At 41.8% G+C, this 24,511-nt stretch overlaps 1 protein-coding gene and 1 pseudogene across 1 annotated transcript; both read left to right on the forward strand.

Moving 5' to 3' along the window:
- LOC120051419 overlaps positions 1 to 24,511 on the forward strand; it is a 206,130-nt pseudogene that overhangs the window by 58,915 nt on the left and 122,704 nt on the right.
- On the forward strand, positions 9,239 to 24,342 carry LOC120051416. Its single transcript, XM_038998268.1, has 9 exons — positions 9,239 to 9,403; positions 16,991 to 17,278; positions 17,426 to 17,698; positions 17,846 to 17,920; positions 18,140 to 18,166; positions 20,492 to 20,542; positions 20,679 to 20,711; positions 20,828 to 20,908; positions 22,875 to 24,342. The coding sequence occupies exons 1-9, from the start codon at positions 9,337 to 9,339 to the stop codon at positions 22,928 to 22,930; spliced, it is 951 nt and encodes a 316-aa protein (XP_038854196.1). The 5' UTR covers positions 9,239 to 9,336; the 3' UTR covers positions 22,931 to 24,342.

Here is a 24,511-nt window from a genome sequence, read left to right on the forward strand (position 1 = left end):
GTATTAATGTATGTAATAAATATTTTATCTTGAAAAATGTAATATTCTATGTAAAACACTGTAGTCGGCAATTTTTGTGATGAAATAAACAACTACTACTACAGGCAGGAGGTTAGATGCACCACCTACCATATGGCACAGGGAAGTGCCACACAACTGCACAGTACGGTATAGACTCATCTGAGTTGATGAGTAAAATTAATTGTAATTACTTTGTCAAACATATGTTTAGCCTTTGATGGATATTTTATTGATTTGAAGTCGCTAGCTAGGTTATTTTGCCTTTGTCATAGGCTAAAGATGGCGTCGACAAAGAGGGCTGCTTCGCTTCCAGCTCTTAGGGAACTTAGCAGTATTTTGTTTTTTTATGTATTATTTCTTAAATTGTTAGTCCAGAATTGTTTTTGTGTTATTACATACAGCCGGGAAGAACTACTGGATATCAGAGCGGTGGTAACTCACCAGCACTACCAGCATCATACCAGGAATACGACTTTCCCGAAGCGGATCCTTTGTTCGTACCCCCCAGGGCAATTGAACTGATTCCAGAAGCCGACCCAAAACAACGCCGGCGAAGGAGAGGTACTCTGAATGGTTTTTCTAGTCCGACCTAGGAGGCGCACACACCACCCACCCCTTCCGAGTATATTACTCGCTAATGTTTAGTCTTTGGATAATAAAGTTGACGAGCTCAGAGCGAGAGGATCTTTCCAGAGAGACATCAGGGATTGTAACATACTCTGTTTCACTGAAACATGGCTCTCTTGGGATATACTGTCTAAGTCGATCCAGCCAGGCGGGTTCTCAGTACATCACGCAGACAGGAATAAATATCTCTCCGGGAAGAAGGGAAGGGGTGTATGATTCCTGATCAACGACTCATGGTGTAATTGTGATAACACACAGAAACTCAAGACCTTTTGTTCACCTGACCTACAATACCTCACCATCAAATGCCGACCACATTCTCTCCCAAGATAATTTTCTTTGGTTATAGTCATGGCCGTGTATATCCCTCTCAAGCCAATACCACGACATCCCTCAAAGAACTTCACTGGACTTTATGCAAACTGGAAAAACTCATATCCTGAGGCTGCATTTATTATAGCTGTGGATTTTAACAAAGTAAATTTGAGGAAAAGGATTATGAAATTCTACCAACACATTGTCTGTAGTACTCGCGCAGCTAAGACACTCAACCACTGTTACTCCAGCTTCCGGGAGGCCTTCAAGACCCTCCCCCACCCTCATTTCGGCAAATCTGACCACGACTCTATTTTGCTCCTCCCTTCCTATAGGCAGATCTCAAACAGGAAGTACCCATGCTAAGGACTATTCAACGCTGGTCTGACCAATTGGAATCCACACGCAGACTGGGATATGCTCCGGGTAGCTTCAGAGAATAATATAGACCTATACACTGATACAGTGACTGAGTTTATCAGGAAGTGTATAGGAGATGTTGTACCCACTGTGACTATTAAAACATACCCTAACCAAAAACCGTGGATAGATGGCAGCATTCACGCAAAACTGAAAGCACGAACAACCGCATTTAACCATAACAAGGTGACTGGGAATATGGCAGAATACAATGTAACTATTCCCTCTGGAAAGGCAATCAAACAGGCAAAACATCAGTATAGAGACAAAGTGGAGTAGCAATTCAATGGCTTAGACACGAGATGTATGTGGCAGTGTCTACAGACAATCGTGGACTACAAAAAGAAAACCAGCCACGTTGTGGACACCAACGTCTTGCTACCGGATAAGCTAAACACCTTCTTCGCTCTCTTTGAAGGTAACACAGTGCCACCAACGCAGCCTGCTACCAAGGACTGTGGGCTCTCCTTCTCCGTGACCGACGTAAGACATTTAAGCGTGTTAACCCTTGCAAGGCGGCGGGCCCAGACGGCATCCCTAGCCGCGTCCTCAAAGCATGCGCAGACCAGCTGGCTGGTGTGTTTACGGACATATTCAATCTCTCCCTATCCCAGTCTGCTGTCCCTACATGCTTCAGGATGGCCACCATTGTTCCTGTACCCAAGAAAGTGAAGTTAACTGAACTAAATGACTATCGCCCCGTAGCACTTACTTCTGGAATCATGAAGTGCTTTGAGAGACTAGTCAAGGATCATATCACCTCCACTTTACCTGTCACCTTAGACCCACTTCAATTTGCTTATCGCCACAATAGATCCACAGACGATGCAATCGCCATCACACTGCACACTGCCCTATCCCATCTGGACAAAAGGAATAACTATGTAAGAATGCTGTTCATTAACTATATCTCAGCATTCCATAGTACCCTACCAAGCTCATCATTAAGCTTGAGGCCCTGGTTCTGAACCCCGCCCTGTGCAACTGGGTCCTGGACTTCCTGACGGGCTGCCCCCAGGGGGGGAAGGTAGGAAACAACCCCTCCACTTGGCTGATCCTCAACATGGGGCCCCACAAGGGTGCGTGCTCCGCCCCTCTGTACTCCCTGTTCACCCATGACTGCGTGGCCATGCACGCCTCCAACTCAATCATCAAGTTTGCAGATGACACAACAGTAGTGGGCTTGATTACCAACAATGACGAGACTGCCTACAGAGAGGAGGTGAAGGCTCTGGGAGTGTGGTGCCAGGAAAATAAAATCTCACTCAGCAGAGGGAGCACCCCCCTATCCACATCGACAGGACCACCGTGGAGAAGGTGGAAAGCTTCAAGTTCCTCAGCGTACACATCACTGACAAACTGAAATAGTCCACCCACAAAGACAGTGTGGTGAAGAAGGTGCAACAGCGCCTCTTCAACCTCAGGAGGCTGAAGAAATTTGGCTTGGCACCTTAAACCCTCACAAACTTTTACACAAGATGCACAATTGAGAGTTTCCTGTCAGGCTTATCACCACTCGGTACGGCAACTGCACCGCCCGCCACAGCAGGGCTCTCCAGAGGGTGGTGCGGTCTGCCCAACGTATCACCGGGGGAAAACTACCTGCCCTCCAGGACACCTACAGCACCTGATGTCACAGGACAGCCAAAAATGTCATCAAGGACCTCAACCACCCGAGCCACTGCCTATTCACCCCGCTATCATCCAGAAGACGAGGTCAGTACAGGTGCATCAAAAACAGCTTCTATCTCAAGGCCATCAGACTGCTAAATAGCCATTGCTAGCACATAGAGGATGCTGACTATATTCATAGACTTGTAACCACTGTCCACTTGAATAAATGTTACACTAGCCACTTTAACAATGTTTACATATCTTGCATTACTCATCTCATGTATATACTGTATTCTATACTACATTTACATACATTTATTTATATATTCTAATTACGTTCCTTTTCTTAGATTTGTGTATATTAGTATATGTTGTGAAATTGTTAGATATTACTTGTTAGATGTTACTGCACTGTTGGAGCTAGCAACACAAGCATTTCGCTACACCCGCAATAACATCTGCTAAACACATGTATGTGACCAATAAAATTTTATTTGATTTTAAATCCAACATATTGTTTGCAAATGAGTGGCTCAACAGGCAAGTTTAAGTTTTACTTTCACTTTTACATCATGTCATGTCTGCTAGGTAGGCAAGCTAAAGACATAGCCACAGTGAGTCAACATACTACACGACTGTTTTGTTGTCTGTAGCTGCAAACAAACCAGCAAAATTACTTCTCAGAAAAGGCCTTTTTCACGGCAACGATACGCTGCGCAGTTTCATCAAGTAGGTTATTCTGTTGCACAGGCTGTTGTCTGGGTGGCGCGAAACTCTTCTTTTAAAGATGCACTCGTTTTTATTACAAGTTACTGGTCTGTTGTGTGCTGAATACAAACAAGGATATCACAAGTCAATAAAACACAATGTTATGAAACTGATAGTAAATAATAAGCCATGTTTGCAAATAATAAGCCATGTGGCTTTAGCATAATAAATAGGGGGTTTCCAGGGTTGGGTTGGTTGTAATCAGTTACTCCCCAACCCTTGGGGTTTCCACTTCTGACTCCCAATGATGACATATTCTATTGGCAAGGAGAGATATTTTAACAGCTGAAATGGTGCATGGTAACCCTCACTTATCCCCTTTATTTTGGCATCAGTTTATTTTAAGGGCTATACATGAACCACACAACATAATTCCCACATACATGTAAACTGACAACTGTTATTGTGGTTAATATGTACAGTTGAAGTCAGAAGTTTACATTTAAACTCAGTTTTTCACAATTCCTGACATTTAATCTTAGTAAAAACTCCCTGTCTTAGGTCAGTTAGGATCACCACTTTATTTCGAGAATGTGAAATGTCAGAATAATAGTAGAGAGAATGATTTATTTCAGCTTTTATTTCTTTCATCACATTCCCAGTGGGTCAGAAGTTTACATATACTCAAATAGTATTTGGTAGCATTGCGTTTAAATTGTTTAACTTTGGGTCAAACATTTTGGGTAGCCTTTCACAAGCTTCCCACAATAAGTCAGGTTTTTAGGCCTCCTTGCTCGCACACGCTTTTTCAGTTCTGCCCACAAATGTTCTATAGGATTGAGGAATGGGCTTTGTGATGGCCACTCCAATACCTTGATTTTGTTGTCCTTAAGCCATTTTGCCACAACTTTCTGAAGTATGTTTAGGGTCATTGTCAATTTGGAAGACCCATTTGCGACCAAGCTTTAACTTCCTGACTGATGTCTTGAGATGTTGCGTCAATATATCCACATAATTTTCCTCCCTCATGATGCCATCTATTTTGTGAAGTGCACCAGTCCCTCCTCCAGCACAACATGATGCTGCCACCCCCGTGCTTCACGGTTCGGATGGTGTTCTTTGGCTTGCAAGCCTCTCCCTTTTTCCTCCAAACATAACAATTGTCATTATGTCAAAACAGTTCTATTTTTGTTTCATCAGACCAGAGGACATTTCTCCAAAAAGTACGATCTTTGTCCCCATGTCCAGCCGTAGTCTGGCTTATTTATGGCGGTTTTGGAGCAGTAGCTTCTTCCTTGCTGAGTGGCCTTTCAGGTTATGTCGATATAGGACTCGTTTTACTGTGGATATAGATACTTTTGTACCTGTTTCCTCCAGCATCTTCACAAGGTCCTTTGCTGCTGTTCTGGGAATGATTTGCACTTTTCGCACCAAAGTACGTTCATCTCTAGGAGACAGAAGGTGTCTCCTTCCTGAGCGGTATGATGGCTGCGTGGTCCCATGGTGTTTATACTTGTGTACTATTGTTTGTACAGATGAACATGGTACCTTCAGGCGTTTGGAAATTGCTCCCAAGGATGAACCAGTTGTGGAGGTCTATAATTTTTTCTGAGGTCTTGGCTGATTTCTTTTGATTTTCTCATGATGTCAAGCAAAGAGGTACTGAGTTTGAAGGTAGGCCTTGAAATACATCCACAGGTACACCTCCAATTGACTCAAATGATGTCAATTAGCCTATCAGAAGCTTCTAAAGCCATGACATAATTTTCTGGAATTGTCCAAGCTGTTTAAAGGCACAGTCAACTTGGTGTATGTAATCTTCTGACCCACTGGAATTGTGATACAGTGAATTATAAGTGAAATAATCTGTAAACAATTGTTGGAAAAATTACTTGTGTCATGCACAAAGTAGATGTCCTAACCGACTTGCCAAAACTATAGTTTGTTAACAAGACATTTGTGGAGTGGTTGAAAAACGAGGTTTAATGACTCCAACCTAAGTGTATGCAAACTTCTGACTTCAACTGTATCACGTTTATTGTCAATAGGGCTATGTAGGCCCATTTAGAGTGTTAACTAGTTCACTTTCGTGTATATGATGTCTGGTTTTCCAGATGAACAGCTTCTACAGAAAAGTGAGAGAGTTTCTTGTGTTGACTCCGGACAAGTCCACTATACCTGACCCCATCACATGCATCCTATGGAAGCATGGCTTGAACAAGGCGGCAGAGTAGGACAAGGATTTTGGGCTGTACACCTATAGTGCCTTCGAAAGCCGCACAAACATGGATCAGACTACTGGAGAGCTGAGAATCAGTGGCTTGACGAAAACAGTTCAACAGCATACTGCTTGACAAGACATATACACTATCTTATCAGTAAGTGCGTGTGTATGTGTGTACGGTATGCGTGTGTGTGCATGTTGGTTCCTTTGCTTGCTTCACAAGAATTTTTCACAGCTTTATCTATCTCCTGGATTTACAGAGGCAGTCCCTAAACCACAATGACTTATTTCTGTAACTCCAACTAAACCTGTTTTTAAACACAGCCTAATAGAGGTTAAAAGAGAGAGAGAAACAGAGAACACAAACAGATTGTAAAGAATGAGAAAGAGCGAAAGAAAGACAGAGAACACAAACAGATTGTAAAGAAAGAGCGAGTGTGTGTGTGTGTGTGTGTGCGCACCACCACGTGTCCTCTGCTATGTGACATACTCATCCATTTCCATCCACAGACACAGAATCACAACCTGACGTCACCTGTAAATTGAACGGTACTATGGTAACTGTTCACTGCAGTGCTAAGGGTCCGCTGGTGGTGTACTGCTGGTCTTGGTCTAAACACCAGGGGGAGATGTGGAGCCAGGAGCAGACTGGACAGCACTACAACATCAAAGCCCTAGAGTCAGACAGACAGCTACACCTGTAAGGCCAGAAACCAGTCAGTGAGATCACACAGACCTACAACAGCAACGACTGAAAGGCCACAGCTAAACAAGATAGATAGTATAAGCAGATATGGGCGACATCAACAACATATGTTTTTGTCCAACTGACCATCCCCAACTGTTTCTGTATTTGAGTCTCCTCGGAGTTTGATGGAAATGTATTTTTCATATCAACAGTTGTATCTCTAGCTATCTCAAGATCAAAGAATGATTCCAGGTAAACAAAATATTCAGATTTAGAAAGTAAGAAAGTGAAAGTGTTTTTCTGAAATAGACTTTCATATGCTCCAACATACCTGGTTCTCTAGGTATGATAGGTTGAATGATATCCAGAGCAGGACAAAGAACAGGATGCTGATTGGCTGAAAGCCATGGTATATTTTTACTGCTCTAATTACGTTGGTAACCAGTTTATAATAGAAATAAGTCACCTCGGGGTTTGCGTTGCGTAGTGCATAAGAACAGCCCTTAGTCATGGTATACTAACCATATACCACACCTCCTTGGGCCTTATGACGTCCTGCCCCTGAGCAAAGCAGTTTACCCACTGTTCCCCAGGCACCGAACACGTGGATGCCGATTAAATGCGGAAGACACATTTCAGGTGAATGTATTCAGTTGTACAACTGACTAGGTATCCCCCTTTCCCCTTTACCCAATTTTGTTCAGTATAACCAGATTACCCACACCAGCAAGGCCGTGATAACCAGAGAGAGAGTGAGGGAGAGAAGCAGCCATTACTAGATGAGGCAGGATCTACTAATAACACAGGTGATGTTGTGAGTAATAACACGCTCAAACGAAATGACCAGAATCAGGGCCGGAATTCCAATGCCTTCCAGCATAGATCTCAAGTGAGGACACTGACTAAGGTATCTGGAAACGGAGAGGGGGAAAGAGAGAGGGAAGAGAGTAAGGGAGGGGAGGAGGCTATGTCACGGGCTCATCTGACCCCCTCCAAAGCCCAGAGATGGATACAGCCTGAACCACAATCAGGATACACTGTGGGGGACAGAGGATTATGGGAATGGATCTGACCAGGAGTCACATCAGGCAATGGTCTGAGATTATGATGCAGAGACAGGGGTAGATGAAGAGACCGAGGGGAGATGAAGAGGCTAGAAGAGATGGAGAGGGGAAGGAAGAGAAAACACAGGATGAAGGGAAGGAAGAGGAGGAATCCAGCAGAGCCACACTCAACAGCCAGACTGACGGTCAGAGGTCTCCACCAACCCCTCAGAGAAAGAACAAATATGGAGCGTCAGAGATAGAGGTGAAAGAACCTAACTCCTCCCAAACAAACACCTCCATCCTGAATTCCCATACATCAAGACCCAAGGGGGGCCCGAGTGAAAACATTTGGAAAACCCTGATCTATAAGACACTATCATGGCTATCAGATGGGTGTAGAACAAGGAAAACAAGTGAAAACATTTGGAAAACCCTGATCTATAAGACACTATCATGGCTATCAGATGGGTGTAGAACAAGGAAAACAAGTGAAAACAATGGAAACCTAGAGGAGCAGTGGTCAGGTAGACAGAGAGGGAGGAACACCTGACCTATCAGGTCTGAGGAGACCCACTAACTCAGTGTCAGACAGTACAGACACTCCTGATAGAAGCAGTCCAGGATTGTCAGCTGGTCTCAGAGCCACAGCATGTAGGTACACTATCTACTCCAGTAAACTACAGTTCAGGTGCACCCTCTGGACCAGTAGACACCAGCTCAGATACAGCATGTACAGCAATAGAGAGTAGCTCAGATACTCTGTCTACTTCATAGGGAAGTATAGGTAAATCCTCTGTACCAACAGAGACCAGTACAGCTACAGAGTCTGTACTAGAAGAAACCAGTTAAAATGCATTTATTGAATATATGGTTTGTTTGATAAATATTTAGTTTATGTACAGAGAAGGTTTGTTTCTCTTCAGTAAACTCATCTCTCTTTATCTAAATATTTCTGGTTATTATGTATCATATTGTTATCCTGTATGGGCGGTCATGTTTAGCCTAGGCTACTATCATTTTTATAAACTTTGAATAATGTGAATTATAATGAGATGTTGATCCATACAACAAGATGGGAAACATGTATTATATTTTGAGGAAAATATGTCTGTGTGAATGTTTGTGTGCATGTCTCATACAGTAGACCTATAGGTCAATGGTTATAGGCTGGTGAATCAAAAGCCCTCAGACTCAGTGGACAGGAGGAAAATTAAATGAACTATAGTTATTAAGTTAACTTTGAATATTACAGTATTGACAACTTTTGTTACATTATAGCACAGTGATCCTATCAATTATAAATGATATAATTCTGTACATTGTAGCCAATTATACACACAGCTAAAGACCAGGTATGGGAAAGGAATATTCCAGACGTGGTTAGATTTTTTTATTTTTTATTAAAGTTATTATAGCATATCAACATAATGCAATGTGTTGGTATACAGTGTGATTGTATTTCAGCTATTAAACATGATTTACAAGTCAAATGGAACGTTATTTTCAACCAAGTGGTCATGACTTCAGAGGAAGGGAGAGGGAGGAACTAAAATCCACATTTTACTTTCACTTTCACAGCCTCGGTAGGCTAGCTTATGAACCTCAGTGTTTTAGCATATCTCATTTGAACTTACTTTTATTTATTATATAAATAAACGAACGAACTAACAAAGATGTCTAAACTAACGCTTATCAGATTGTGCTTCTGGCTTTATCTGGTGCGAACGGTGGTCTCCGAAGGTAAGTTGAATCGACTGTCGATATTTGTTAGGCTACTTGTTTGCTATTGTGTGCTAGTTGTATAGCCTAGTCTACAACATCACATCATAATATTTGATTATCAAGAACAGTGGGTGAACAATGAACAATATTGTACAGGGTCGTTACAATATGTTAGATCACGCGCCTTATGAACACTGCGCTGCAGCCGCCGAGTGGGATTCATATCAAAGAAAATAAGAAACATGGCAATCTGAAATCATAAACGACATTATGGAGTGATGGACATAGCCTAAACACGCACTTCATATTGAAGAATGGTTTTAAACGACGTCTATGTGGGTTACGTTACGGACCGCACCCTTCATTTTCCGTTTAGCTACACACAGAGCCAACTTCAGGAAGTTATCAGATATTGAATCCTGGCCAAACCAAGGCTAAAACCTACAGAAGGGTCTGCGTGATCATGGCAGGCCCGGCGTTATGAGCGAGCCTTAGGGGGGCCCATCCAAATAAAATATTGAAATATTGATCATTTATTTGACTGAGACGCACGCCAACAGAAAGACCTATCAATCTCAGATAAAGAATCCGAGCGAGCGAAACAGCGCCCCTCTGTCTCTGTAGGTGTAAACAATGTATCTGATTCTGTCTGGACCAAAAGAGTATGGCATGTTATACTATTTCTGTCCAGACAGCATCAGATCCATAGGCTAGATAGATATAGGAGGCTGGCTTCCCCTAAAGTATTTACTAGGCAGCAGCAGCTCTTCCTGGGGTCCAAACACATTAAGGCACTTACATTACACAAAAAACAAAGATAAAACAGTCCATCATATAACATTATTACACCACTAGACATCTACAATACAAAATGTATAATACCACCATACAACAATATTACAATGTACATCTGTGTAGAGTGTGTGTGCTAACATTTGTGTGTGTATGTGTGTGTCTCTTCACTGTACCTGCTGTTCCATAAGGTGTATTTTTATCTGTTTTTTAAAATCTGATTCTACTACTTGTACCAGTTACCTGATGTGGAATAGAGTACCATGTGGTCGTGGCTCTATGTAGTACTGTGCGCCTCCCATAGTCTGTTCTGGACTAGGGGATTGTGAGGAGACCTCTGGTGGCATGTCTTGTGGGTTATGCATTTTCCAAAGTCCCTCTTTGTGGCACCTGATCACACGACTGAACAGATTGTTTTGCCACAGTTATATAATTACTCCTGTCTAAATAAGAACATTCAAAATACTTAACCAGAGAGCAGGACTTAGCCACAGAGGATCATTAAAATACTTCACCAGAGAGCACGACTTAGCCACAGAGGATCCTTAAAATACTTCACCAGAGAGCATGACGTAGCCACAGAGGATCCTTAAAATACTTCACCAGAGAGCATGACTTAGCCACAGAGGATCCTTAAAATACTTCACCAGAGAGCATGACGTAGCCACAGAGGATCCTTAAAATACTTCACCAGAGAGCATGACTTAGCCACAGAGGATCCTTAAAATACTTCACCAGAGAGCATGACTTAGCCACAGAGGATCATTAAAATTCTTCACCAGAGAGCATGACTTAGCCACAGAGGATCCTTAAAATACTTCACCAGAGAGCATGACTTAGCCACAGAGGATCATTAGCTTCTTTAAAAAAATAGCTGTAGATTGTTTTAAAATCACAAGTGAATTAGTGTATGCCTATTTTGGAATCCCACAATTTGGGCAGCGGGCGTGGCAATTTGTCTGGCGTGGCAGGTAGCCTAGTGGTTAGAGCGTTGGGCCAATAACCGAAAGGTTGCTGGATTGAATCCCCGAGCTGACAAGAAAAAAAATCTGTTGTTCCGCCCCTGAAAAAGGCAGTTAACCCACTGTTGCCCAGTAGGCCGTCTTTGTAAATAAGAATTGGTTCTTAACTGACTTGCCTAGTTAAATAACGGTTAAATGTAACAAAAAATGTGATCTGATTGAGTTGTGGCTGTCAGTGAAAAGCATCTGAAATATGTGTGAAGGTAATGTGTCTTAAGTATAATGTTTATGTTGCAACAAGAAGAGAAGGGGTGTGTGGCGAAGATATGGTGGGTCTCTCTCCAGAATGCACTCAGCTGTCTCCTACCAATTCTTGCCCATTCATTGTTTCATTGTGTGACTTGTTTGCCCTTTGATTGTATATTTTTTTAATCACTTCCCCATTACATATGTCATCTGTAGTCCTAGGCCTAGTTAATCCCTCGTCATTTGGTTACATTAATGACTGTTAATGGATGTATTAATTAGAGTCATATACTATTCTCAGAGTGGAAACGTTGTTTGCAGAATTCAGAACCTGCTACACTTTTGAGAAACAAGTTTTGGTTTATTTCATAACCATTATGAGTTTTGTCAATCTGGGTTGGGTTAAATGCAGAAGATACATTTCAGTAGAATAAATTCAGTTGTACAACTGACTAGGTACCCCCTTTCCTTTCACTTTAAATGGGGTATTGATCAAGATCAAAAGTCAAAAGGGCAAACAATTCACACAATATAACAATGAATGTGCAAGAATTGTCGGGAGACTGCGGGCTTATTCAGGACAGATTTTGGTGAGAGTGAACCCTCTTGCTCAGCCTCTTCCTCTCTGCTGAAACTAGCGAGCGAAACAGCGCCCCTTTGTCTTACTATATGTAGCCCATGTATCTGATACTGTCTGTCCAGAAAAAAGTATGACATGCCTTACTCCTTTTGTCCAGACAACATCAGATACATGATCTACACATACAGAAACAGAGGTGCGCTGTTTCGCTCGCTCTGACGCTTTGTCTGATGATTCTTTCTGTCGGCGTGCGTCTCGGTCAAATAAATGATCAATATTTAAATATTTTATTTAGAGGAGAAGGCAAGGAGGTATGGTAGGGAGGGCAGGCCCTAATAACACCTTCCCTCCTTTATGCACAAATATTGATATAATAACCATCATATCGAAGTAAACTTGGAGTCACGTGATAATATGTTGTGTGTTCCTCCCACTATGACTCTGGAAGGTACTGTATGCAGTTTATTAGGCTACAGATGAAATAAATGATGATGAACTTCACAGGGTGGTGAAAGTGCAAGGTTATGAGTTTGATTCCCCTTTCCAATAAATATTGACAGTCTTATTCTGGTGACATGACGATCAATGCTTTGCTGCCGTTTGACTAATAAAAATAATAATCGCTCTTATCCATAATGATGTCATAATGTAGATAGTTTAGCCCCACTGTAGCTGTTGGCTAGAGCACATGTGTCAAGACCAGATTGGGAACATTTACTATGTAACACAACAGTCTATAATACAGTCTATATAACGCAACAGTCTATATAACACAACAGTCTATATAACGCAGCAGTCTACTCTATATAACACAACAGATAACAGCCTATATAATTCAGCGGTCTATTTAATGCAGCAGTCTATATAACGCACAACAGTCTATATAACGCACAACAGTCTATATAACGCAGCAGTCTATATAACGCAGCAGTCTATATAATGCACAATAGTCTATATAACAGCAGTCTATAAAGCACAGCAGTCTATAACAGAAATTTGCATCCTGCAGCACTAATTCCACAAGGTTCTGGGACAATGTAAAGTCCATGGAGAATAAGAGTACCTCCTCCCAGCTGCCCACTGCACTGAGACTAGGAAACACTGTCACCACTGATAAATCCACGATAATCGAGAATTTTAATAAGCATTTCTCTACGGCTGGCCATGCTTTCCACCTGGCTACCCCAAGCCTGGTCAACAGCTCTGCACCCCCCGCAGCAACTCTTTTCTCTGAATATATCAATGATGTTACTCTTGCTGCGGGTGATTCTTTGATCCACCTCTACGCAGACGACACCATTCTGTATACATCTGGCCCTTCTTTGGACACGGTTAACAAACCTCCAAACGAGCTTCAAATCCATACAACACTCCTTCCGTGGCCTCCAACTGCTCTTAAATGCAAGTAAAATGAAATGCATGCTCTTCAACCGATCGCTGCCCGCACCTGCCCGCCCGACTAGCATCACTACTTTTGACTTAGAATATGTGGACAACTATAAATACCTAGGTGTCTGGCTGTCGTTCTGCACCTGAACAAGGCAGTTAACCCACTGTTCCTAGGCCATCATTGAAAAATAAGAATTTGTTCTTAACCGACTTGCCTAGTTAAATAAAGGTAAAATAAATAAATAAAAAGACTGTAAACTCTCCTTCCAGACTCACATTAAGCATCTCCAATCCAAAGTTAAATCTAGAATTTGCTTCCTATTTCGCAACAAAGCCTCCTTCACTCATGCTGCCAAACATACCCTCGTAAAACTGACTATCCTACTGATCCTTGACTTCGACGATGTCATTTACAAAATAGCCTCCAACACTCTACTCAGCAAATTGGATGCAGTCTATCACAGTGCAATCCGTTTTGTCACCAAAGCCCCATATATTACCCACCACTGCGACCTGTATGCTCTCGTTGGCTGGTCCTCGCTACATATTCGTTGCCAAACCCACTGGCTCCAGGTCATCTATAGGTCTTTGCTAGGTAAAGCTCCGCCTTATCTCAGCTCACTGCTCACCATAGCAGCACCCACCCGTAGCACGTGCTTCAGCACGTACAGTGGGGAGAACAAGTATTTGATACACTGCCGATTTTGCAGGTTTTCTTACTTACAAAGCATGTAGATGTCTGTAATTTTTTATCATAGGTACACTTCAACTGTGAGAGATGGAATCTAAAACAAAAATCCAGAAAATCACATTGTATGATTTTTAAGTAATTAATTAGCATTTTATTGCATGACATAAGTATTTTATTACCTACAAACCAGTAAGAATTCCGTCTCTCACAGACCTGTTCGTTTTTCTTTAAGAAGCCCTCCTGTTCTCCACTCATTACCTGTATTAACTGCACCTGTTTGAACCCCGTTACCTGTATAAAAGACACCTGTCCACACACTCAATCAAACAGACTCCAACCTCTCCACAATGGCGAAGACCAGAGAGCTGTGTAAGGACATCAAGGATAAAATTGTAGACCTGCACAAGGCTGGGATGGGCTACAGGACAATAGGCAAGCAGCTTGTTGAGAAGGCAACAACTGTTGGCGCAATTATTAGAAAATGGAAGAAGTTCAAGATGACGGTCAATCACCCTCGGTCTGGGGCTCCATGCAAGATCTCACCTCGTGGGGCATCAATGATCATGAGGAAGGTGAGGGATCAGCCCAGAACTACACGGCAGGACCTGGTCAATGACCTGAAGAGAGCTGGGACCACAGTCTCAAAGAAAACCATTAGTAACACACTACGCCGTCATGGATTAAAATCCTGCAGTGCACGCAAGGTCCCCCTGCTCAAGCCAACGCATGTCCAGGCCCGTCTGAAGTTTGCCAATGACCATCTGGATGATCCAGAGGAGGAATGGGAGAAGGTCATGTGGTCTGATGAGACAAAAATAGAGCTTTTTGGTCTAAACTCCACTCGCCGTGTTTGGAGGAAGAAGAAGGATGAGTACAACCCAAGAACACCATCCCAACCGTGAAGCATGGAGGTGGAAACATCATTCTTTGGGGATGCTTTTCTGCAAAGGGGACAGGACGATTGCACCGTATTGAAGGGAGGATGGATGGGGCCATGTATCGCGAGATCTTTGCCAACAACCTCCTTCCCTCAGTAAGAGCATTGAAGATGGGTCGTGGCTGGGTCTTCCAGCATGACAACGACCCGAAACACACAGCCAGGGCAACTAAGGAGTGGCTCCGTAAGAGGCATCTCAAGGTCCTGGAGTGGCCTAGCCAGTCTCCAGACCGGAACCCAATAGAAAATCTTTGGAGGGAGCTGAAAGTCCGTATTGCCCAGCGACATCCCCGAAACCTGAAGGATCTGGAGAAGGTCTGTATGGAGGAGTGGGCCAACATCCCTGCTGCAGTGTGTGCAAACCTGGTTAAGAACTACAGGAAACGTATGATCTCTGTAATTGCAAACAAAGGTTTCTGTACCAAATATTAAGTTCTGCTTTTCACACTGCAGTATCAAATAATTATGTCATGCAATAAAATGCAAATTAATTACTTAAAAATCATACAATGTGATTTTTCTGGATTTTTGTTTTAGATTCCGTCTCTCACAGTTGAAGTGTACCTATGATAAAAATTACAGACATCTACATGCTTTGTAAGTAGGAAAACCTGCAAAATCGGCAGTCTATCAAATACTTGTTCTCCCCACTGTATATTTCACTGGTCATCCCCAAAGCCAACACCTACTTTGGCCACCTTTCCTTCCAGTTCTCTGCTGCCTATGACTGGAACGAATTGCAAAAATCAATGAAGTTGGAGACTTATCTCCCTCACTAACTTTAAGCGTCAGCTGTCAGAGCAGCTTACCGATCGCTGCAGCTGTACACAGCCCATCTGTAAATAGCCCATCCAACAAACTACCTACCTCATCCCCATATTTGTATTTGTTTTTCTGCTCTTTTGCACACCAGTATTTCTACTTGCACATCCTCATCTGCACATCTATCACTCCAGTGTAAATTGATAAATTGTAATTACTTCGCCACTATTGGCCTATTTATTGCCTTACCTCCATACTTCATTTGCACACACTGTATACAGATTTTTCTATTGTGTTATTGACTGTACATTTGTTTATTCCATGTGTAACTCTGTGTTGTTGATTTTTTTCGCACTGCTTTGCTTTATCTTGGCCAGGTCGCAGTTGTAAATGAGAACTTGTTTTCAACTGGCCTACCTGGTTAAATAAAGGTGAAATAATATTAAAAATATAACCCACAACAGTCTATATAACACAGCAGTCTATATAACACAACAGACAGCAGTCTTTATACCGCAACAGTCTATAAAGCACAACAGTCTATATAATGCACAATAGTCGATATAACACAACAGTCTATATAACGTAGCAATTTGTGACAAACCATCAGTATAGTTGAAAATGCGATGGAACCCATTTAAATTTGTATTTTTCATTTGGTACATGGGAATTTATCTGCAAAAGTTATTTTAATGTAAAGTGAAAGGGAAGGGGGATACCTAGTCAGTTGTACAACTGAATGTATTCAACTAAAATGTGTCTTCCGCATTTAACCCAACCCCTCTGAATCAGAGAGGTATGGAGGGCTATGTACACTACCTCATCACTCAAAGACTTTTATCAGCAAAAAGTCAGTCTGATGGAAACATATCTCTGGTGGGAAAATGTGATTATTGTTTTATGAAGATTTTAGAATAATATCATGAACATCTGTCGCAGACTGGATGGAAACCTAGCTAGTGATATGATAGTGAACAGGGTGTAGACAAAGTCTTTATTCTGTAGTGTAGTCTAGATACATTTCTGCTCCAGTGGTGGTGGTGAGGGGGGACATACTAGTCAACGTGGCCAGACTACATAGACCAGATACACCCAGCAAGCAGAATTCTAGACATAAACAGTAAAGGTTGATAATAATGTCAGTTCAATGCCAATAGGGTTAGGACTACATATTTATACCCTAACCATAATGTTACCCTGGATACATTGATACTCTGATACATGTATGAAATGTCTGCTTTTCCAGAGGATCTTTATCATAAAGTGGGAGGTGAGCTGGTGTTGAAACCAGACACGTCCACAGTGCCTGACTTCATCACAAGCATCCTATGGAAGCATGGGAGGAACAAGGTGGCAGAGTGGGACAAGGATTTTGGTGTTCTGGACATCTATGCTGCCTTCAAAGAGCGTACAACCCTGAACCAGACTACTGGAGAGCTGAGAATCAGTGGATTGATGAAAACAGACAGTGGAGTTTATTCTGTGGAGTTCAACAGCAAACAGCCTGACAAGACATATAAACGATCTGTTATCAGTAAGTGTTTCTCTGTGTGTGTGTGTGTGTGTGTATGTGTGTGTGGTCATGTAGAAACAGCAGGTTATGTAGAAACAGCAGGTTATGTATTGTAGTGCCTCACAAGCATTTTCCCAAATGATTCCTGTTTCTTTCCTCTATTTACAGAGGCAGTCCCCAAACCCACAATCACTTCTTCCTGTAACCCAGACAAAACCTCCTGCACTCTGACCTGTGAGGGCGACACCACTGATGCTGAACCAGTCACCTACAGCTGGAAAGTGGGGGAGGGGGCGTGGGAGGTTGTAGGAAAACAGCTGATTGTCTCTAAGAGCGACACTGGCAAATCAACCAACAGTTACAAGTACATCTGCAAGCTGAAGAATGATGTTCGTGGGGAAGGGGAAGTCAGTGAGCCAATTGGACAGGTGTTTGGCTCAGGTGAGTGGACACTCATAAGTGTGTTAGTCTTATGTATTGATATGTCAGTAACACTGCTAGTGCTGTAGTGCAGCATTCAAAATGTCCTATGTTGAATACCTGAAACTCCTGTCAAAGTATCAATACAAAATGTTTTTTTCATTTCAGAGCCTTCCGAAATTGATGGTGGCGTTGTTGGTGGTGTTGTCGTTACTATTGTAGTGCTTGTTGCCGTCATAACAGGTAAGAACAGCACATCTATAGTAACAGAGCACTGTACATGTACATAGTTGTGAAGCACAGATTGACATAACAGCAGCAACAACAGTGAGCTATACCCCCTGAATGGGATACCTGTTCTACCTGTATTTACAGTAGTTCAGAGGTACTGTATGCAGAGGTATGGTTAATGCAGACTTGTACTTTAAGAAGTTGTAAAATATTTGTATATTTACTCCTCAGTTTGGTTGGTGTGGAAGAAAATGAAAGGTAGGGTGATTCTCTGGCTCTTTCTGGTCCAACTCTTCATACTCACCGCTTCACCAAAATGTTAGACAATGTGCATTTCATTTCATTGAAAGGGTCTTAATAATGTATTAATGTATGCACACTCCAACACTCAAGCATATTTTACAACTGCAGTATTTGTGTTTAGTGAATCCACCAGATCAGAGGCAGTAGGGATGACAATGCATTATATTGATAGGTGTGTGGATTGGACCATATTGCTGTCATGCCTGAGCATTCTAAATGTAATAAGTACTTGTAGGTGTCATGGAAAATATATGGAGTAAAAAGTAGATTATTTTCTTTAGGAATGTAGTGAAGTAAAAGTTGTCAAATATATAAATAGTAGAGTACAGATACCCCCCCCCCCCCAAATTAAGAGAAGAATGAAGAAATAAATAGAAAAAGGGTGTGTGAGTGCACAGTAGTAATCTCATAACCTTATGCAAACTTAAAGGGAAAATACAGTTGAAGTCGGAAGTTTACATACACCTTAGCCAAATACATTTACACTCAGTTTTTCACAATTCCTGACACTTAATCCTAGTAAAAATTCCCTGTCTTAGGTCAGTTACGATCACCACTTTATATTAAGAATGTGAAATGTCAGAATAATAGTAGAGAATTATTTATTTCAGCTTTTATTTATTTCATCACATTCCCAGTGGGTCAGAAGTTTACATACACTCAATTAGTATTTGGTAGCATTGCCTTTAAATTGTTTAACTTGGGTCAAATGTTTCGGGTAGCCTTTCACAAGCTTCCCACAATAAGTTGGGTCAATGTTGGCCCGTTCCTTTTGACAGAGCTGGTGTAACTGAGTCAGGTTTATAGGCCTCCTTGCACGACACACTTGTTCAGTTCTGCCCACAAATTTTCTATAGGATTGGGGTCAGGGCTTTGTGATGGCCACTCCAATACCTTGACTTTGTTGTCCTTAAGCCATTTTACCACAACTTTGGAAGTATGCTTGGGGTCATTGTCCATTTGGAAGACCCATTTGCGATCAAGCTTTAACTTCCTGACTGATGTCTTGATGTTGTTTCAATATATCCACATCGTTTTCCTCCCTCACGATGCCATCTATTTTGTGAAGTGCACCAGTCCCTCATGCAGCAAAGCACCCCCACAACATGCTGCCACCCCCGTTCTTCGGCTTCCAAGCCTCCCCCTTTTTCCTCCAAACATAACGTTGGCCATTATGGCCAAACAGTTCTATTTTTGTTTCATCAGACCAGAGGACGTTTCTCCAAAAGGTACGATCTTAGTGTGCAGTTGCAAACCGTAGTCTGGCTTTTTTATGGCGGTTTCGGCACAGTGACTTCTTCCTTGGTGAGCGCCCTTTCAGGTTATGTCGATATAGGACTTGTTTTACTGTGGATATAGATACTTTTGTACCTGTCTCCTCCAGCATCTTCACAAGGTCCTTTGCTGTTGTTCTGGGATTGCTTTGCACTTTTCGCACCAAAGTACGTTCATCTCTAGGAGAGAGAACGCGTCTCCTTCCTGAGCAGTATGATGGCTGCGTGGTTCTATGGTGTTTATACTTGCGTACTATTGTTTGTACAGATGAACGTGGTACCTTCAGGTGTTTGGAAATTGCTCCCAAGGATGAACCAGACTTGTGGAGGTCAACAATTATTCTTCTGAGGTCTTAGCTGATTTCTTTTGATTTTCCCATGATGTCAAGCAAAGAGGCACTGAGTTTGAAGGTAGGCCTTGAAATACATCCACATGTACACCTCCAATTGACTCAAATGATGTCAATTAGCCTATCAGAAGCTTCTAAGGCCATGACATAATTTTCTGGAATTTTCCAAGCTCTAAAGGCACAGTCAACTCAGTGTATGTAAACTTCTGACCCACTGGAATTGTGATACAGTGAAGTTAAATAATCTGTCTGTAAACAATTGTTGGAAAAATGACTTGTGTCATGAACAAAGTAGATGTCCGACTTGTCTAAACTATAGTTTGTTAACAAGAAATTTGTGGAGTGGTTGAAAAACGAGTTTTAATGACTCCAACATAAATGTATGTAAACTTCCGACTTCAACTGTACATCGTAAATTCAAGGAACCTCTTCTACTCTGTTTGCTGTAAACCAATGTTGAATGACCAATCCTAGGGGAAACACTGCTGTAATTGACAGATTCTTAAAAGTAAAATACAACACACTGTGTATTGGGAAAGGGGGATAACTAGTCAGTTGTACAACTGAATGCATTCAAGTATAGGAGTGTATAAGTATAGGAGTTTTTCTTTCAAAATGATCTGATTAGAGAAAGTTTGTCCTTCTGTTCTCATCAGCAGCTGAAGCCAGTGGATCCAACAGTCCTAAATATGAGTCAAAGCCTGAGGGTAAGAAGACAGTGGTATTCACCTGGAATTCTGCCACTTAGCATCCTTTTCATTGTCATCCAGAAGTGAACACAACCAATACTAATATGGTCCGTGTATCAGAATGCTAAGCTCAACTTTTCTCTCTTCTCCTCAGCTAAAGGCAGTGATGTAGTCCAGCCAGAACAAGGCAAGTTATCCAGTTAATTTAAGACTGTATAAAGCAGAGGTACATTCTTAAATAGCATTTGATGCTGTAGGAGAGAGGCTGTAGTTGATGTCTTCCTTCTGTGTGTGATTCTGCAGAGATTACGGTTCCGCTAACGGTCAACCACAAAACAGGGGAAGAGGACGCAGACAAACCTGGAAAGGGGCAGGAGAATGGAGGTGTGTATGAAACTTAAGCGGATAGTTTACCTGGCAGTTACAGTGAACTCCAACCATATTTCCAACTGACTGATTCTTAAATGATAAACGTCAATGGTCAGAGACCATTGACTACAGCTCAGCGTTCAACACAATAGTGCCCACAAAGCTTATCACTAAGTTAAGGACGCTGGGACTAAACACCTCCCTCTGCAACTGGACTTCCTGACGGGCCGCCCCCAGGTGGTAAGAGTAGGCAACAACACATCTGCCATGCTGATCCTCAACACTGGGGCCCCTCAGGGATGCGTACTTAGTCCCCTCCTGTACTCCCTGTTCACCCATGACTGCGTGGCCATGCACGACTCCAACACCATCATTAGGTTTGCAAACGACACAACAGTGGTAGGCCTGATCACAGACAATGATGAGACAGCCTCCTCCTATAGGGAGGAGGTCAGAGACCTGGCCATGTGGTGCCAGGAAAACAACCTCAATGAGAGCAAGACCGGTTGCATCACCGCCTGGTATCCGATCGTAAGGCGCTACAGAGGGTAGTGCGTACGGCCCAGTACATCACTGAGGCCAAGCTTCCTGCCATCCAGGACCTATATACTAGGCCGTGTCAGAGGAAGGCCCCAAAAATTGTCAGACTCCAGTCGCCCAAGTCATAGACTGTTCTGTCTGTTACCACACGGCAAGCAGTACCGGTGCGCCAAGTCTAGGACCAAAAGGCTCCCTAACAGCTTCTACCACCAAACCATAAGACTGCTGAACAATTAATCAAATGGCCACCCAGATTATTTACATTGCCCCCGCCTTTGTTTTTACACTGCTGCTACTCGCTGTTTATTATCTATGCATAGTCACTTTACAAATTACCTCGACTAGCCTGTACCCCGCACATCGACTCGGTACCGGTATCCCCTGTATATAGCCCGGTACCCCCTGTATATAGCCGTGTTATTGTTATGTAATTTTCTTCTTCTTTTTTCTTTTATTTATTTAGTAAATATTTTCTTAACTATTTTTTGAACTGCATTGTTGGATAAGGGCTTGTAAGTAAGCAATTCACAGTAAGGTCTGTTGTATTCTGCAGATGTGACATCAAATTTGATTTGAAATACATTATACTGTTTATAAGTATAGAGGGTTCATCTAGAACTGGGGTGTCAAACTCATTCCATGAAGGGCTTAGTGTCTTTTTTTTCTTTCAATTAAGACTAAGACAACCAGGTGAAAGGAGTTATTTACTAATTAGTGACCTTAATTCAGCAATCAAGTACAAGGGAGGGGCGATAACCTGCAGACACTCAGCCCGCCATGGAATGAGTTTGACACGTGATTTAGAGGGTTACTAGAAATGATCTAATTAGCAGCTGAAGCCAGTGGATCAAACAGTCCTAAAGATGAGCCGAAGCCTGAGGTAAGACGGTGGCATTCCACCATGTACTATGTTGTTGTTTACCTTGAGGATTGTTAGAGCAAGTTTGTGGTCAATAGACCAACTATGAAATCCCTGTACTATTTGTTGTAGTTTGAGGGTGTGAAGGGAGAGCAGGGGTGTGTGTGTGCTTGCCTGCATGATTAAGTCCAACTCTTCTGTTGAGTGGTTTCTTGCCAGAAGCCACCCTGATGGAGTAGAAAGACCACCAGTAAATAATGCAGTATTTTAAGATGGTAATTATGAGTCTGAGAGACACCAACCACTACATTTATTAAGAAAGCATTAGGAAGTGCTCACATTGTTATTATGTTAGTGATGATCAACATGTGGTATTTTTCGTTTTAATTTGGATCCAATGAAAGAAACAATGAAGCCTGATTGGTGCTGGTATTCTTAAAGGAAAGGAAGAACACCTGTTGCATTTATAACATAAGACCAAGAGTTTTTCCAGACCATGTGACCTGACCAGGAAAAACTCCTGGCCCTAGTCATTAGTAATGTTTTGTCTTATGAGCGCTTTCCTCTGTTGCTTCCTTCCAGCTGGTGGTCTTCCTGGTGGGGTAACTGAGAACAAGAAAAATGGGGCATGTGTGTAATGATCATGCTTCTTGAAATGCCACACCTGTAATGTGGAAGAATTATCTTGGCCAAGGAGAAATGTTTACTAACAGGGATGTACACAACATTTGTCCGGAATAAGGTTTTTGTGAGTGTGCAACATTTCTGGGATCTTTTATTTCAGCTCGTGAAACATGGGACCAACACTTTGCATGTTGCGTTTTATATTTTTGTTCAGTGTATAAATGGTAAATGAAGGGAAACGGCAAACATTGCACATAGTAACTTGCATGCAATCAGATGAAGTACAGTGAGCTCCAAAAGTATTGGGTCAGTGACACATTGTGTTGTATTGGCTCTGTACTCCAGCACTTTGGATTTAAAATGATACAATGACTATGAGGTTAAAGTGCAGTCTGTCAGGTTTAATTTGAGGGTATTGTCATCCGTATCACGTGAACTCTTTAGAAATTGCAGCATGTCTTGTACATAGTACCCCCCCCCCCCCCCCCATTTTAGGGAAGCAAAGGTTTTGGGACAAATTCATATTAAAGTAGTGTAAAGTTTAGTATTTGGTAGCACGCAATGTATACATCAAGCTTGTGACTCTACAAACTTGTTGGATGCATTTGCTGTTTGTTTTGGTTGTCTCAGATTATTTTGTGCCCAATAGAAATGAATGGTAAATAATGCGTTGTTACTTTTATTCTAAATAAGAATATAATGTTTCTAAACACGTTTACCTGACTATGGATGCTACCATGATTACTGATAATCCTGAATGAATCGTGAATGATGACGAGTGACAAAGTTAGACAGTCTGCACTTTTAACCTCATAGTCATTGTATCATTTTAAATCCGAAGTGCTGAAGTATAAAGCCAAAACAACCAACAAAGTGTCACTGTCTCTACTTTTGGAGCTCACTGTATAATGTGATGAGCTGTGTGCTTTATGAATTTATAGTACTTCAGAAATGAGGGCAATATTTGTATCTCAGAACATTTTGATGGGAAAAAAACAAGAGATTATCTTCTACTTTGAGGTAAATAGCTTTATGGATTCTTACCCTTTCTCAGTATTCATGTCTCATCTTTTCAAATCTCAATCCATTTGTGAAGGTTGTTTTTGTTTGAAGCTGTAGTATCAATCACTTTGTGGTTGTATGATACCTTTTCAGGTATTTTCCCCAGAGCGCTTAATGCCAACCCACTCCACTTTCTGTTTGAAATCACAGCTGAATGAATGTCTTATATCATTTCACTTGACCTATGTCAAGGAATTTGTACAGGTTATTGTTTTATTACCCAGGCCTGAGAGGTAGAGCTCATCTACCTTGTAAAGAGAGAGCTCTTCAGCACTGAGATGTTTAATTACTAACAACAATAGTGCATGTGTATTTAAAAAAAAAAAAAAAACATGTTTATGCATTAATATTTAATTTTGACAAACAGTGTTCGTCTTCAGCAAATTACCCTCAGGTGTGTGTATATATATCTGTTTTCACAATAGAATTTTGTCACCTGAATTTTAGGACATTTTTTTCTCTCAAATATATCTACATCAGTCTGTGATGGACCATAGTAAGGGGTAACACTAGTTGCCACCAGATTGTTGAGA

This window comes from Salvelinus namaycush, chromosome 7, assembly GCF_016432855.1.
Source record: "Salvelinus namaycush isolate Seneca chromosome 7, SaNama_1.0, whole genome shotgun sequence".
NCBI lineage: Eukaryota > Metazoa > Chordata > Actinopteri > Salmoniformes > Salmonidae > Salvelinus > Salvelinus namaycush.

Coding starts and splice junctions, on each gene's coding strand:
- LOC120051416 (XM_038998268.1), top strand. CDS start 9,337: ATGTCTAAACTAACGCTTATCAGATTGTGCTTCTGGCTTTATCTGGTG. Junction 17,699..17,845: donor TGGACAGGTGTTTGGCTCAG/GTGAGTGGACAC, acceptor TTTTCATTTCAG/AGCCTTCCGAAATTGATGGT. Junction 20,909..22,874: donor AAAGGGGCAGGAGAATGGAG/GTGTGTATGAAA, acceptor GCTTCCTTCCAG/CTGGTGGTCTTCCTGGTGGG.